At 43.2% G+C, this 16,898-nt stretch overlaps 1 protein-coding gene across 1 annotated transcript; it reads right to left on the bottom strand.

Annotated features, from left to right (window-relative positions):
• Nucleotides 1–336: 336 nt before the first annotated feature.
• Nucleotides 337–1,262, bottom strand: LOC115823867 (interleukin-8-like). The gene is made up of 3 exons (XM_030787890.1): nt 1,193–1,262; nt 742–874; nt 337–427 (listed from the first exon to the last, which is right to left on the bottom strand). The coding sequence occupies exons 1-3, from the start codon at nt 1,245–1,247 to the stop codon at nt 337–339; spliced, it is 279 nt and encodes a 92-aa protein (XP_030643750.1). The 5' UTR covers nt 1,248–1,262.
• Between the last annotated feature and the right edge of the window lie 15,636 nt (nt 1,263–16,898).

The raw sequence follows: 16,898 nt of genomic DNA, 5'->3' as shown, positions 1-16,898 counted from the left end.
CTTTCCCCCCAAAAACACACCCCCATCACCACCCCATCCCAACTTTCCCCCCAAAAACACACCCCCCCATCACCACCCCATCCCTTCATTCCCCCAAAAACACACCCCATCACCACCCCATCCCAACTTTCCCCCCAAAAACACACCCCCATCACCACCCCATCCCTTCATTAAATCATGATGATGCAGATTACAAGTGACTGTTGTAAACATCAGCTTGTTGTCCATCAGTGCTACACATCAGTTAATCAGGTCCACAGACTGTCATTACACCATAGCACTTTCTTTTTAATCTGTGTCTCCTAACATAGTGAACACGGTACATGTGGTCACTACTTACTTGGCAAGGATCTTAGCAATGACCTTCTTCACCCAGGGGGCATTGGTGTCCAGACAAACCTTGTCATCGCTGTGTTTCAGAGTGGCACTGCAGGATGTTAAGAGAGAAAGACGAGTTAGAACAGCATATCTCAGTACAAAACACTTGTGTACTAAGACTTTGCTATTGCCTGTAGGACATTAGATAAGATTAGATTAGATTCAACTTTATTGTCATTGTGCAGAGTACAGGTACAAAGCCAATGAAATGCAGTTGGATAGTTTCATGTAAATCTACCACTCTATTAAAGATTAAACAAGTCATTTCCCTTTTCCTTATTACTCTGGGAACAGCTGAACAGTAATGAGCTTATGACTGACTGTGACTATGAAGCAGAGAGACAGGGAAACAGTAGGACTCACATGATCTCTGTGTCTTTACAGTGTGGGTTTGGAGGGAACAGCTCCACTTTCTTAATGAGTTTGCCCATAAACCTGCTCTCAGTCTCAATGCAGCGACAGCGAGGGTCAGCTCCTACGCCCCTCAAACTCATTCCTGTGGACAGTTGAAAATCACAGTCAGTTTTTAAGAATGATGCTATGGAGGATTTTGTGATCTCTGCAATATGGATGAAAGTATGAGAAGTGCAAGTATAAGTGCAGTAGTGGATATTTGACTGGAGAGAACTTAGAGACCAAAAAAAAATTCTGCATTTAGTTACACGCTTTCCAAAGAAATGTTCCTGAAACTCTGTTCATTTCCACATGACTCAGAACATCAGTAATCTTGTAGAGCAGAATTATACTGTTAAATGCCTTTCAAACTATATTTAACCTCTCACCGGTGAAACCTAGGTATTAAATATAAACTTACCCTCGGCAATACTCAGAACTGCCACAAATACGATAAGAGAAGTGCAGAAGTTCATCCTGATTTCAGAGTGAAGTGACCAAACCCAGAGAAAAAAAACCCAGTGATGTTAAACCAGCACAGCTGAAGCTAATTGTTTATAAAAGGTCTGTTCAGTGAAGGTGTTTCCAGTAGTTCTTGTGCTGAAACTACACTGCTGTCTCAGAGAGCTGTGTTTGCAGTGTGTTGTCCTCACTCACAGGCGATAATGTCACACAGTGTGGGACTTCTGCTCTTTTAAAGCTACTGGCTGGAGGTGAGTCAAACGTGACACTGCACGATCCTGAAATCGGGGAAAGCCTGAATTGATGTCATGATATGGGAATATCAACTCATACTCTATAAATCATTTCTGTCAAAAGAAATTGACATAATTCATGATTTGTTTTTTAAGTCATTTTAAGTTACCCTACTGTAAGTCATGGGACATGAATAATTATTGAGTGATTTCATGGAATATTCATTCACCATTTTGGCCTGTATTTGACCTTAATGTCTGTTGTGTAATATAGAGGGTTTGTTCCAGATCACTGTGGAAATCTGGGGCGATGATACAGTATTCCTCCACTGAATCTTTAGTAGCCCTTTCAGAAGAGAGTCAGTATTTCAGTGGAGATGCTTTTTGTATGTGAAAAATTAATTGCGGGAAAGATTGTAACCAGCATTCTTCTCTATTGCGGTCAGTGCAAACATGCAAAATTTCATCATCCTCTGCTAAAAACAGGCGCAAAGAGAAAGCACAGGTTTATTCACGAGGGAAAAAACACAGGTTTATTCACGAGGGAAAAAACACAGGTTTATTCAGCCTTTCAGACAGCCATGCTTCAGCTAGGGCTTTGAATGGACTTGATTCACATGCAAACTTCATGCTCCAGCCAAACCTGTTTGCTCCCTCCAGGCTCCTTTAGGCTCAACACTTTTTCTGCCCTGTTAGAAATGCCACAAAGCTTTCCCAAACACATAATGTCTCATTCGGGAAGCACTCGCCTTCTTGTGAGAAATTTATCTGGAATAATTAAAATGATTGATTGTAAACAGCTTTTGTGGGACAGGGATTCTACAAGCATACACTGGAATTTAAAAAATATCACCGCTTTATATAAACTGTGGGTAAACAGCATTCCCGAAAATGCCTGATCTGGACTGATGGAATAATCCAGCTTTAATAAAGACACATTCACACACAAACACACTATTCACACGCAGACAGACTGATCAGCCTGCTTTTACACAATGCTATAATTTCGTAATGAATGTTCACGGACATGCTGAGGCCTCATTCAGGCTGCTGTTTCAGACATGCTCTTTTGCATCAGAGTGATCATTGTAATTTGAGTCAGTTATGCTTCTGTGGCATGGCATTGAAGTGAGTTTTCCCTCTTCTGGGATTGAGATAAGGGACTAAACGAGTCTTGTTCCCACAGATGAAAATGGTGAGTCTCCATTTCAAACAAATGACTCATAACCACTGGTGCAGATTTCTCTTTCATTTGTGACTGAGATTCATCTCACAGACATTTGTGCTGACGTAAGAGGCTTTTAGCAATACACTTCCAGTTTGCTGTGTCTTGGCTTTGCTTAATAAACAAACATTCATTGGTTTTGGGAGAATGTGCAGCGATTTGCACAACGTCCACATTTCAAAAGTCTCCAGCTTTTTCTTGTGTGATTCTTTAAGGGTCCATGACTCTAATGATTAGGCAGTGCTGGACCACAGTAGTGCTTCAATTAGTCATTGTTCTGTGGCTTTAGGCATGTTCCTTAACAAATTTCATCAGCTGATATTGTCATGCCCCGGTCTAGATAACAAACTAGTAAGTCATGTAACTTGCATGCATCAGCATACATGCTGGCTGAGCACCCTTACTTATGTTATGGATACACCGAGTTTTAAACCAAACTTGAAGTTGTTCTGCTCTGTTGCATTGACCAAGGCCCTAAGCTCATTTTCACTGTTTGCCATGAGTGACACATCACCAGCACAGCAATGGCTGTTAGTCCACGCCCAGTCTACACTCCATCTGAGCCACTCTTTGAGGGTGTTGCCCAAGATTAGTCCAGCGTACGGTTTAAATAGTATAAGGCATGATATGCAACTCTGTTGAACCCCTTTTTTTAGTTTATAATTGTCACTAATTCTGAGCAGGGTTCACAGAAGCGCTGTTTGCTCATTGTAGATGTGAGGATTATGCAAGGAGGCAAGCCCAGATTTTGTAGAAAGCCCAAAGGTCGGCTGAATTTGACATTATCAAATGTCCTTTGAGTGGTCAATAAGAACAGACTGAAGAGCAGACCGATCTCGCAGTTGAGAAGGTGTGGTCTGGTCAAAAGAGACCATAAAGCATAAAACCATAGTTAAAAACTGTAGGAACAGGTCACACACGCTTTCTTCATGTGATCCATACTACTTGCTTTAGTTACTTTTTACTTTATTTTATACTGTTTTATAACTTATGGTCAGAACTTATAGCATACAGAGCTAGGTGACTTGCCCACTGTCACCACTAGAGGGGGAGAGTCTCGTTTCTCATATGGATAGACTGACCAGGCTTTATCCCCATTTGACTTAGAGGATCGTTTGAGAGTTTTGAGGAATTGGCAATTTCAGCTAACTACTTTATTCTTTTTTCTTCAGTCACACATAAACATTTCCCATGTCTTAGCTTTTCCTTTTCTCATTTTGGAGTTCTTATTTGTCTTTAAGTAACTCAGTTACTTGTCTCTCACTATGACATACATTAGTAAACACAAATGAAAAAAAAGGATATGTGTGGAATGAAGGAGGTTGCAGGACATTGCATTGACACAGGACTAAGTCAGAGTGCACTTCATTAAAATCAGAGTCTGGATCACAGGTTAGACCTCTATATTGTCACATGTACAGACTAAAATGAAATTCTTACTTCCATTTTTCTGTGGATTTTGATAATAAAAAGACTTCCTATAAAGACAATATAACCACATTAAGACACTAACAGTAAACAGTGAGAGTATAATAATGATACAGCAATGATAGTAGACAGCATTCAGACATAACAAACAGTCAGTGCATGCAACAGCATAATGTGCATTGAAGTTAGAGATGCTAACTCACTCTCACTATCTAAGCCGCTTATCCTAATTAGGGTTGCTGGAGCCTATCCAGGCACTCATAAGGTGAAAGGCAGGGAAGCACCCTAGACAGGTCACCAGTCCATTGCAGGGCAGACACACAGACAAACACACTCACACATTCATACCCCGGTGTTACAAGTGAGTGTCTTGGCTCTTTCATACCTCTTATTTTATGTCAACAGTCTTTTTGATTTTTGTGGTTTGAAACTATGTAGAGATTATTTAATGTCGTAAGGAAAGGGGTGTTACAAGCCCTGGCCCCTTGGTTTTTCATGTTCTCTCCTCTCTGCAGGTGGTGTTACTAAAGTTGTCAAAGCCTGTCCCATGACAATGATGAATCGCACCTTCAGCACAGCCCTTAACAAGAGCACACCCTTTAAAAAGACCACTAGGACAGAGCCTTCCTTGAAATCCGTGGAGGTTTTTGTTGTTCTTTTTTTGTTTTGTGGCAGTTTGCTGTAAAATGGGTCCCAAAAATGTGATGTAATTTTTGTATATTTCTTGTCGTGGCAGGATGGTGAGGTTTTTTTTCTCTTTTTGTTAGATAAGTGTAGAGGGAGAATAAGGGGACAAGAGACCGACAATAAGTTTTAACCCTCAGAGGGGCGCTTTATTTCTGAGACTGTGCAGAAAATGCTTGTGAGAGGTGCTCTGTTGGTCAGGCTGCCACTCAGGGTGCTCAACATGGTGTGTATTTTTCTGCTTCTGAGGAGTGGTGGTTGTCTCCTGTTGAGTGTAGACAATGCTTTAGATCTCCAAGAGTCCAATGGGGTATTGAACCCAGGGCCTCCGGGTGGCTGGCAAAAACCCTTCGCCTGGACTACCTAGCCTATGGGACTCAGTGTGGGAGCCAGGTCAGTTCAAGGCTGTGGGAGAATAATATCACAGAAATTAATCAGATTTCTCTCTCCTTTCTCCTTTCCTGCTCCTTGGAGTCACCAACGGTGCCTCCTTAGCTGTTATTTCGTTACTTCATTTGCAGCAGTTGTTGTTTCGGTTGGCCATGTGCTTTTGTTGTGGTTGTAACTTCAACTGAGAGCCTGCAATCTCTGAGTGTGGTGCAGAAGTGATGTCACTTAGCGTGCCACTGATCCCTGTCGGTGCAGCTTTCACAATAAGGTTTAGATAGGAAGATTAGGTAGTTTGTAGAATACTTTAATAATTTCTTTTTCTGGTAAGGTAAGTTTCACTCATTCCACTGTTTGCTTTCGCTCTGCCCTGCTGTAGGTCGTCACTCCATCTTTACTATCTATTATTACAGGAAGCCCTTTTTCGTCACACCTTGTCATGCTTGTGTCATCACCCTGTGTTTGACCAACCTATCACTGCTCATCTTCACTAGATTACTGATTATTACTTCACTGGACTTGTTTGTTGATAATTACTCACATTACTCACATTGTCTCATTGTCTCTGCATTTATATTCCCTGTTTGCCATTGTATCTTAGCAAAGTCTTACAATCCACTGTTCCGTTTGTCTTGTTACTGATTTCCTGTGTACATACCTCTTGTTTGTTTACCCCATTTTTTGCCTAGCCTATGACACTCTGTTTTGTGTCGTTGTTTGACCTCTGCCTGTTTTTGTGACGAGGATTAAGCCTACTGTACTGTACTCTGGGCACTGGTAACTGGACCACTGCCTGTTCACACCTGAGCACTGTCTCTGGTAAATACACATATGTATCCAGCCTCCCCATCCTTTTGTGACAGAAGACTTCCCCACACCATGGATGCAGCGAGCAATCATTGACCTTCTACACCACAGCCACAGCTGCCCCAACCGTAGAAAATATGCCCACGGTACAAAGCCGTCTACTCAGCAAGAACTGACAGGAACCCACCAGACTGGGTGCGAAGAATCCAAACAACCAGATGAGGTCACCAAGTGTCAGTCTCTGTGTCCCAAGCCTTTGCTCCGCTACAGCCATGCAGGAGAGAGGAGGGGAGGAGATACGGTCTTATGGTCATTTTATTTACTTAAGGCACTTTTTGATCATCAGGGTGATGAGATGGCAGTCGATTACGCTGGACATTTCTGAATGGTCACTGCTTCAGTTGTTCAGGATGAGCCGGTGCTGTGCACTATATTCTGTAAGATGTAAAAACAGAGCATTCCTCTAGAGACAACAAGCTCGCCCTTAATGCTCTCATCAAGACGGCCATTACAATCAATAATTTACTATGCAAATGCTGTTGATTTCCCCATTGGCGTGGAACTACTTCCATTCCAACCACCAACTCTGATCTAGAACCAGTGTAGATTGGCGTCATGCATATCTCTGCTGCAGAACGAGACCACCGTCGACAACTGGGTTTATGTTTGAACTGTGGAGAGGGTGTCCTGTAATATACTTACTAATAAATCATTTTAGTTCCTATTGCTGTCCTCTGTGCTGACTGTTTCCCTGTTCTCTCACCCCCTGTAGATTCTGGTTCACCTTGGAATTTCATTGATGATCTCTTGGCACTGAACATCCCAGTCCAGCCTCTTCCTGCTCCACTCAGAATCCATGCGGCCCGTGGTAAAACAGCAAAGGCAGGAGTTATCATTCATGCCAGAACCATTACCGTGGGAACAGCACACTGAGAGTCTCTTCGGGTGCTCATCAGCTCCATATCCGTGTACAAAATTATTCTTGGTTTACCGTGGCTGCAGCAACATAACACCACTATGGTCCAAGTTCATGTCAAATGTCGTGTCTCCGGCTACCTGTGGTCTCAGTTACTATCAAGAGCACCTCTATTGGCAAGTCTGAAATACCAACAGTTGACTTATTTGAAGTATTCAGCAAAGTGAAAGCACATCTTCCACTTCATTGTGATTATGACTATGCAATTGACAATTACTCGTTGTCTATGGAAGAGACCAAAGCAATGGAGGAGTGAAAGGATTTGAGTCAAGGTTTTGTCTAACCCTCTCCCTCTTCACCATCTGCATGATTCTTCTTTGTACAGAAGAAGGATGGTGGTCTCCAACTATACTGCTACTCCTTGTGTGTGTGCATAGGTACACAATTCAGCAGTAAGCCAACTCCATTCAAATGAATACGGGAGTCAGGATATAGAGCCCAAGCTCCTGGTGTTTTATTGGGTGGCACCATCATACGGAATATGAATAGGACTGAAACTAAAAAACTTAAACAAAAGAATACAATAAGCAAGATGCATGATCAAATTATATGCTGCAGTATAAAATCCACATAGCTACTGTGCATCTGTGGTATAATGCTTCAGCTGTGCAGTATAGCAGCTACTGAATACGCTAATGCTAGAGTACAGAAATACAGACCTAGAACCTACTTACAAACTTCAAAGCTTCTCTAACTCTATGATATATAACCATAATTATCAGTAAGGACAATAAATGATAATGACATATTAACATATTGCAGATACCTCTTACAGGATATCTTATAATTCAGGGACAGTAGACAATGGTAGGTGGTTAAGCTGACAATTTGCAAATGTACAGAAATGTGGCTTTATAAAATATACTTCACAAAATACTATCCAGATATTGTTCTATGGTCTGCACTAAACCAATACTTACAGACAATGCTTTCAGAGGCATAAAGAAGAGGAAGGAATGCAGCAGATGGTTATTGAGACCATTCAACAAAAATGCATATTGAAAACTAAAATGTCCGACTTCCTGTTCTGGGTCAAAGTGCATGTCAAACTAAAACAAAAGCTGGGCTCCAAACCAGAGTTGTTTTTTTTTTTCAGTTGGTTTGTTCCCAGCAGAATCGGTATTTTAACGTTTCCAGTATTTTGCGTTCCACCTTAAAATTATCGTTCCCTGTAGGGCTGTGTGACATGACAGTATGTATCTTTTGGACGGTACAAAAATGTCTATTGATAGATATTTTACTCTACAGTCTTTATCACTCATGTCGCAAAACATTACAAAAATGCATCACATCACTAACTAGGAGTGCTGTAGTCCAATCTGTCCTAGCGCCGAAATCCACTGTGGCCTTCTGGTCATAAGAAACTATGTCATTTTAATGGCACACTTAACAAGCTTGCTAATAGGCTATGCAGGGCACATTATGTATAGCCTAACTGGAGCTAGCAAGCTATTTCCAACATTAGTTCTCTTTACATGGTACATTTAACCCATCCAACATACCGGTAGTGAACACACACACACCAGACGCAGGAGCAGTGGGCAGCATTCCTTGCACCAGGGGAGCATTGGGGTGAAGTGCCTTGCTCAAGGGCACACAGCCGTGGATATTGGTTCTGGGAATCGAACCGGCAACCCTCCGGTTTCTGGTTTCATTTTTGTTCCTAGCGAAATATCGATTGTTTCTTGTTTTCGTTTTTGTTCCCTGAACTCGTTCAAAGCCTTGAAGAAAAGTAAAAGGTCCAGGAGCAGGCACTAATTAATCAAACCTGAAGGCAGAACAACCCTCCACCGATTATAGAGGGTTAAACATGGTGATAGACAGCAACAACTTGGAAAATTTTTACGTTGTTTTATCTGATGTTTCATCACTATGGCAGTTTCCTTCTCACATTATCACAAAAAACATGGGTCACCCCTTAAACTTTTCCCGTGTGCATTCTTTTCCAGGAAGCTATCACTAGCAGAGAGGAATTATGATGTGGGATAGAGTCAGCTTTGGGCCATCAAACTAGCTTTGGATGAATGGCATCATTGGTTAAAGCGGCCCCAGGTGCCATCTATTGTATACTTGGAATACATTAAATCTGCCAAGAGGTTAAATGCTCATCAAGCCTGGTGGACATTATTCTTTTCTCATTTCAACTTTGTAATTTCATATCGCCCAGGTGGTTCAAAGAACAGCAAGGAAGATGCACTGTATCAACAATTTGATGTGGATCCTGCGTGGACAGATGATATCGCTGTCCTTGTCCTTCCTGCACCGTGACACAAATGATTTCATATTTGTAGGAGGAAATGTGACAACTCTGTGAGTCCCTGCCACATGAGTCCCTGCCTCTGTGAGTCCCTGCCTCTGTGAGTCCCTGCCACATGAGTCCCTGCCTCTGTGAGTCCCTGCCTCTGTGAGTCCCTGCCACATGTACCTGAATGAGTGACAGATCAGTTACTTGGGTTCATTCTTCTGTGGCTTCTGAGCATCCTATACCATTCAGTTGCTCCCTGGTAGGTACTGGTGGACCACATTGGCTGACAAGGTGCGAAAGTACCTTTTTTAGTCGGAAGATATACTGTTTCAACAGATTTTTAGACATTGTGGAATTCCTGAAGAAATCCTCTCAGATCATGGACTACAGTGTACGTGCGTGTGTGTGTGTATGTGTGTGTGTGTGTGTGTGTTAAATTTAGGCTGGATTTGCTAAAGATTTGTTGATGTTTTAAAGCATGTGAAGTTGTGAGCACATGCAAAAAATCAAGGGAGCCAGTTTCTGAAGTTGGCAGAAAAAAGTTTTCTGGTCTTAAGTTGGTGACCTGTGTGAAAACTTGAGTTAAAAATCTATTTGGCGTGTTATGTGTTATGTAAAACAGATTAATTTTCATGGTCTACAATGTTAGGGAATTAGGAATGGGGTCGCAGTGGTAGCAGGCTGAGGGCAGCCCAGACATTCCTCTCCCTGGCCACATCCCCCAGCTCCTGCTGGGGGATCCCAAGGCGTTCCCGGGCCACCCAAGATATATAATCCTCCCAGCATGTCCTGGGTCTGCCCCGGGGTCTCCTCCCAGTTGGTCGCACCCAGACCGCCTCCACAGGGGGCATCCTGACTAGATGCCCAGACCACCTCAACTGGCTTCTTTCAACGCACAGGGGCAGCGGCTCTACTCTGAGCTTCTCCCGGATGTCTCAGCAGTGTAGTGGTAAAAACAGGTTAAGTTTTGTTCCTTTTGTTTCCTATGTTCCACTGAACTTTCCCACTTTCATCCACTTGACTGGGAGTCGGGTGCAATTGTCTGATGTGCAACAACAACCAAAAAGAAAAGAACCTATCAGCACAACACTGCAGTGTATAACCTGAGTCTGTCTACTTTTCAAATACAGTCTTGTATTTATGTGTCTATTGGCGATAGGAGTGGAACCCATGTTTTTGCCCATAGCCCGTCCCTGCTAAGGACTGATGTGATGTGTGTTGGGAGGTTTGTGTCTGCCTTGGCCACTCTCCTCTGGTCTCTGTCTTTAAGGACCTCTTTTCACCCATGGGACTGCTGCTGCCCACATGCTTTCAGTTTTTTAGTGCTATTCTTTGTTTCTTTTCATGTAGAGTTTGGTGTGAAGAGCGTAGGAGGTGGTCATTTCTGAATTATGAAACCAATTCAAGCTCATATCAAGTTTATTTGTACGGTGCTTTTTGCAACTGAACTTTTCTCAAAGCAGCTTTAGATCAGTGCCGAAACCCCCAGTGAGCAAGGCCACAGTGAGGTACGGTAGGGGTTGTACAGAGTTCTCGAGCACTCGAGTAGTTACATCAATTCTCGAGTGTCTACATTATCGTCAAGTACTCGCTAATCATGTGATCTCGCACGCCCTCAGTTTCCAGTTAGAGCCCTTGGTAAACAAGAGGAACGATGACGACAGCACGAAAGGGGGAATCGAATGTTTGTTTGCTTTATTGTTGTATTTCACGGTGCAAATTCTCTTTCCCAGCTGTCGTTGTGATGAAATAAATGTGTAACATTTGTGAATTGTGGACGGATTTCTTAAGGATATGACTCTGTCATGTAATAGACTGGGCTACTAACGCGGCTGAACAAATTAATGTTGTTAAAAGTTGGATGCAAGCAAATATGACTAATTTAATTTTTAAGTCGGTTAAGCTTACTAATGATGATGAGGCAAAAACCAGCCGCTATATCTAAACACAATACGAACATTTAACGGAGAAATAATGATGCGTTTTCAAATTTACCTGGGTTCAGCCCACTACAGTGTGCACAACACGTTTTGTTGTCTGAGCTTTCTGTCTTGGGCTACAGTAGAATGCTGGTAACAATAACGTTAAAATATTGTCGGTACCATCCATACTTCACCATTCCGTAAGGTAAGCGCAAGTGTTATTTCATAACATATCCTTGATTTTATGCTTTGCCCCATGCGCTGGGACCAACTGCATCATAGTTGCATAGTCTTTTAAGGAGTACTCGAGTTGTAAAATTATGTACTCGTGCAACCCCTAGTGTGCGGGGGAGGGGGATTCTTTACAGAAGTCAAAAAACTATGTAGTGACCCTGCCGTTCTGATTTAGTGTGTTGACAATTTTGAGGCTTAGTGCTTTCACCTGGGGAAAGATGTGCTCTTTGAGTTCCGGTTGTGATGACTTAATTATATGAGTTAACTATATTGAGAGCATGTGTTTGCTGAATGATTCGACCACTTTTGTGTGAGTTTTGCAGAAAGAGTTTTGAATATTGAAACATGCGTGTAAACAGGTGAATAGTGTTTACGGTTATGGGAAATGTGTGTGTTTTTGACATAAGGGTATGGGTATGCTACAGGAACCAGTTTTTGTGTTTAAGCAATGGAGAAAAACTGTAACATTCACTATTAAATGACGCTGATTTACAGGTTGCCAGTGTCTCTGAGTGGCCAGTGCTGAACACAGACATGACTGAGGACATGAGGACACATTCACACAGAGGACACAAAGAACATGAGGACACGTTAACACAGACAACACAGAGGACATGAGAACACGTTAACACAGACAACACAGAGGACATGAGAACACGTTAACACAGACAACACAGAGGAGATGAGGACACATTGACACAGACAACACAGAGGAGATGAGGACACATTGACACAGACAACACAAAGGACATGAGGACACGTTAACACAGACAACACAGAGGAGATGAGGACACATTGACACAGACAACACAGAGGAGATGAGGACACATTGACACAGACAACACAAAGGACATGAGGACACGTTAACACAGACAACAGAGAGGACATGAGAACACGTTAACACAGACAACACAGAGGAGATGAGGACACATTGACACAGACAACACAGAGGAGATGAGGACACATTGACACAGACAACACAAAGGACATGAGGACACGTTAACACAGACAACACAGAGGACATGAGAACACGTTAACACAGACAACACAGAGGAGATGAGGACACATTGACACAGACAACACAGAGGACATGAGGACACGTTGACACAGACAACACAAAGGACATGAGGACACGTTAACACAGACAACACAGAGGAGATGAGGACACATTGACACAGACAACACAGAGGAGATGAGGACACATTGACACAGACAACACAGAGGAGATGAGGACACGTTGACACAGACAACACAAAGGACATGAGGACATGTTAACACAGACAACACAGAGGAGATGAGGACACATTGACACAGACAACACAGAGGAGATGAGGACACGTTGACACAGACATCACAGAGGAGATGAGGACACGTTGACACAGACATCACAGAGGAGATGAGGACACATTGACACAGACAGCACAGAGGACATGAGGACACGTTAACACAGACAACACAGAGGAGATGAGGACACGTTAACACAGACAACACAGAGGAGATGAGGACACGTTGACACAGACAACACAGAGGAGATGAGGACACATTGACACAGACAACACAAAGAACATGAGGACACGTTAACACAGACAACACAGAGGACATGAGAACACGTTAACACAGACAACACAGAGGACATGAGAACACGTTAACACAGACAACACAGAGGAGATGAGGACACATTGACACAGACAACACAGAGGAGATGAGGACACATTGACACAGACAACACAAAGGACATGAGGACACGTTAACACAGACAACACAGAGGACATGAGAACACGTTAACACAGACAACACAGAGGAGATGAGGACACATTGACACAGACAACACAGAGGAGATGAGGACACATGGACACAGACAACACAAAGGACATGAGGACACGTTAACACAGACAACAGAGAGGACATGAGAACACGTTAACACAGACAACACAGAGGAGATGAGGACACATTGACACAGACAACACAGAGGAGATGAGGACACATTGACACAGACAACACAAAGGACATGAGGACACGTTAACACAGACAACACAGAGGACATGAGAACACGTTAACACAGACAACACAGAGGAGATGAGGACACATTGACACAGACAACACAGAGGACATGAGGACACGTTGACACAGACAACACAAAGGACATGAGGACATGTTAACACAGACAACACAGAGGAGATGAGGACACGTTGACACAGACAACACAGAGGAGATGAGGACACATTGACACAGACAACACAGAGGAGATGAGGACACGTTGACACAGACATCACAGAGGAGATGAGGACACGTTGACACAGACATCACAGAGGAGATGAGGACACATTGACACAGACAGCACAGAGGACATGAGGACACGTTAACACAGACAACACAGAGGAGATGAGGACACGTTAACACAGACAACACAGAGGAGATGAGAACACGTTAACACAGACAACACAGAGGAGATGAGGACACATTGACACAGACAACACAGAGGACATGAGGACACGTTGACACAGACAACACAAAGGACATGAGGACATGTTAACACAGACAACACAGAGGAGATGAGGACACATTGACACAGACAACACAGAGGAGATGAGGACACATTGACACAGACAACACAAAGAACATGAGGACACGTTAACACAGACAACACAGAGGAGATGAGGACACGTTGACACAGACAACACAGAGGACATGAGGACACATTGACACAGACAGCACAGAGGACATGAGGACACGTTAACACAGACAACACAGAGGAGATGAGGACACATTGACACAGACAACACAGAGGAGATGAGGACACGTTGACACAGACAACACAAAGGACATGAGGACATGTTAACACAGACAACACAGAGGAGATGAGGACACATTGACACAGACAACACAGAGGAGATGAGGACACGTTGACACAGACATCACAGAGGAGATGAGGACACGTTGACACAGACATCACAGAGGACATGAGGACACATTGACACAGACAGCACAGAGGACATGAGGACACGTTAACACAGACAACACAGAGGAGATGAGGACACGTTAACACAGACAACACAGAGGAGATGAGGACACATTGACACAGACAACACAGAGGACATGAGGACACGTTGACACAGACAACACAAAGGACATGAGGACATGTTAACACAGACAACACAGAGGAGATGAGGACACATTGACACAAACAACACAGAGGAGATGAGGACACGTTGACACAGACAACACAAAGGACATGAGGACATGTTAACACAGACAACACAGAGGAGATGAGGACACGTTGACACAGACATCACAGAGGAGATGAGGACACATTGACACAGACAGCACAGAGGACATGAGGACATGTTAACACAGACAACACAGAGGAGATGAGGACACATTGACACAGACAACACAGAGGAGATGAGGACACATTGACACAGACAACACAGAGGAGATGAGGACACGTTGACACAGACATCACAAAGGACATGAGGACACGTTAACACAGAGTCGGCACCTCTGACAAAAAAAGCATGAAATGTGAAGTAGTTTTACTGAAAACTGGGCTGAAACCCCCACTGAAACAAAGTCTCGTGCAACGATGTTAAATTGTTTAAGAGCAACACTGTTGTCTCCCAAATTTCCAAGATTCAGAAGAGGGAGTCCATCCTGCCATGGCTGATATATGTCAGGTATATAACAGTAAAGTCAGGTTTAGAGGAGGGAGTCCATCCTGCCATGGCTGATATATGTCAGGTATATAACAGTAAAGTCAGGTTTAGAGGAGGGAGTCCATCCTGCCATGGCTGATATATGTCAGGTATATAACAGTAAAGTCAGGTTTAGAGGAGGGAGTCCATCCTGCCATGGCTGATATTACATAATTACTGTAATTATGTACGCCATTACATAATTACACTTTTCGACCCCAGTCTGGTCGCCTTCTGGGGGATGCGCTCCTTGCGACCAGCGATGCACCATGATTCTGATCTGGTTTCCATTATGTTATATTATTGTTAAGTTAAGTTAGGTTTCAGTGATTGCACACACACATATTGTGAGATATATTGTTATAATATTATAATATAATATAATAATATTATTATTATATTCCGTTATGAGAGGAATATGCCTTTTATTCTTAACGCCAAGAGGTGTATTTATCGGGACACCATCAGTAGGCAGGCAGCCAATCAGGGATCAAGAGTCCTTCCTGCCCTGGCTGGTTATTTCACACCAGCCGCCACGATGGAATTTGTCTCTTGTGGATTTATTATTAGTATCAGTATTAGTATTATTAGTGTTGTTGTTGTTGTTGTTGTTGTTGTTCAAAATTCAACTCAACTCAACATTCTTCTGATGAAAAGCCACACACAGCACATGTAATACTGTCTTTGGCCACAGTGAGGTGCAAGCAGCCATGTTGAGCCATGAATACCCTCAGACTACCATTCTGCACAATCTGGTTTACCAGTTTAAACTGACTGAATGGTTTAACCTGATTTTATCACACTAGAAGAAATAAGATAAAATAATCATATTAATAAGAACAATAATAGTAATAATAAGATTATTTTCTTTGGTTGGAGTATGTAGTTAGTCTCTATCTTTGGTTACTCTCCCTGCAGCTGTCTGAGGTACATAGCTGGATAGCAGCTGTAGTCCTGTTCTCGTCCTCATAGTGAACATGTGGTTACTCGATATTCAATACTGCTTTTATTACTGCAGTGAGATCACACTTACATGTCTGATGCCAATGCTCGGCGTAAGGCATAAAAACAACAATAACAGCATCAGCACTGACATCACTACACTGAAAAATGGATTTTATTTATTCTCATCTCCAGTCTGGTCCCTTGATGTCCTCTCTCCCCTTGGTGTCTTTCCTCAGCTCTCCCCCACCCCTGCTCCACACACACACACACGCACACACACACACTCACACGCTCACACACACACACACACACACACACACGCTCACACACACACACACTTACACACACACACAGACATCTCTCTTTTCCGCTTCCTCTCCATGCTCATTCCTCTTATCACCTGCAGTAGGAGGAGCTGGCAGTAAGAGCTGTATCCTGATTGGCTGGTCAGAGAGGAGGCTGCTGATACAGTGATGCTGCGCAGATGCTCAGCAGCAGCGAAGAAAGACTAGCTGGCAGCATCCTCTCTCTCCCTCTTTCTCTCCCTCCCCCTCTTTTTCATCATTCTTTTTCTCTCTCTTTCCCTCCCTCTCTCTCTGTCTCTCTCACACACACACACACACACATATGGTTTCTTCGTCACTCTGCAGCAGAACGCTGGCAGATACACACGAACGCCGTCAGGGAGAATTCAGTGTCTCATCTGCACGCTCCTTTCAGCCTTCCCCGTTCTCCTTCAAGGACTACCGCACCCAGAGAGCGTCTGCCGTCGCCACAGTCAGAGAGACAGGAACGACTGCAACGCGACGAACATAATCTTTCACTCACGGGGACGCACGCAGGCATTCAAGCACACTCACGCGCTCTCTCAGTGGAGGGCCTACCTC

The sequence above is a fragment of the Chanos chanos genome, chromosome 11 (assembly GCF_902362185.1).
Source record: "Chanos chanos chromosome 11, fChaCha1.1, whole genome shotgun sequence".
Classification (NCBI taxonomy): domain Eukaryota; kingdom Metazoa; phylum Chordata; class Actinopteri; order Gonorynchiformes; family Chanidae; genus Chanos; species Chanos chanos.
Note: the sequence above shows the minus strand (reverse complement) of the source record. Positions and strands in the feature narration are given on the sequence as shown.

What these genes read in the sequence shown, in the direction of transcription:
- LOC115823867 (XM_030787890.1), bottom strand. Translation starts at nt 1,247, where the DNA reads ATGAACTTCTGCACTTCTCTTATCGTATTTGTGGCAGTTCTGAGTATT. An exon ending in AGTTCTGAGTATTGCCGAGG is followed by an intron (nt 875 to 1,192) that starts GTAAGTTTATAT and finishes AACTGTCCACAG; the next exon opens with GAATGAGTTTGAGGGGCGTA. An exon ending in TGTAAAGACACAGAGATCAT is followed by an intron (nt 428 to 741) that starts GTGAGTCCTACT and finishes AACATCCTGCAG; the next exon opens with TGCCACTCTGAAACACAGCG.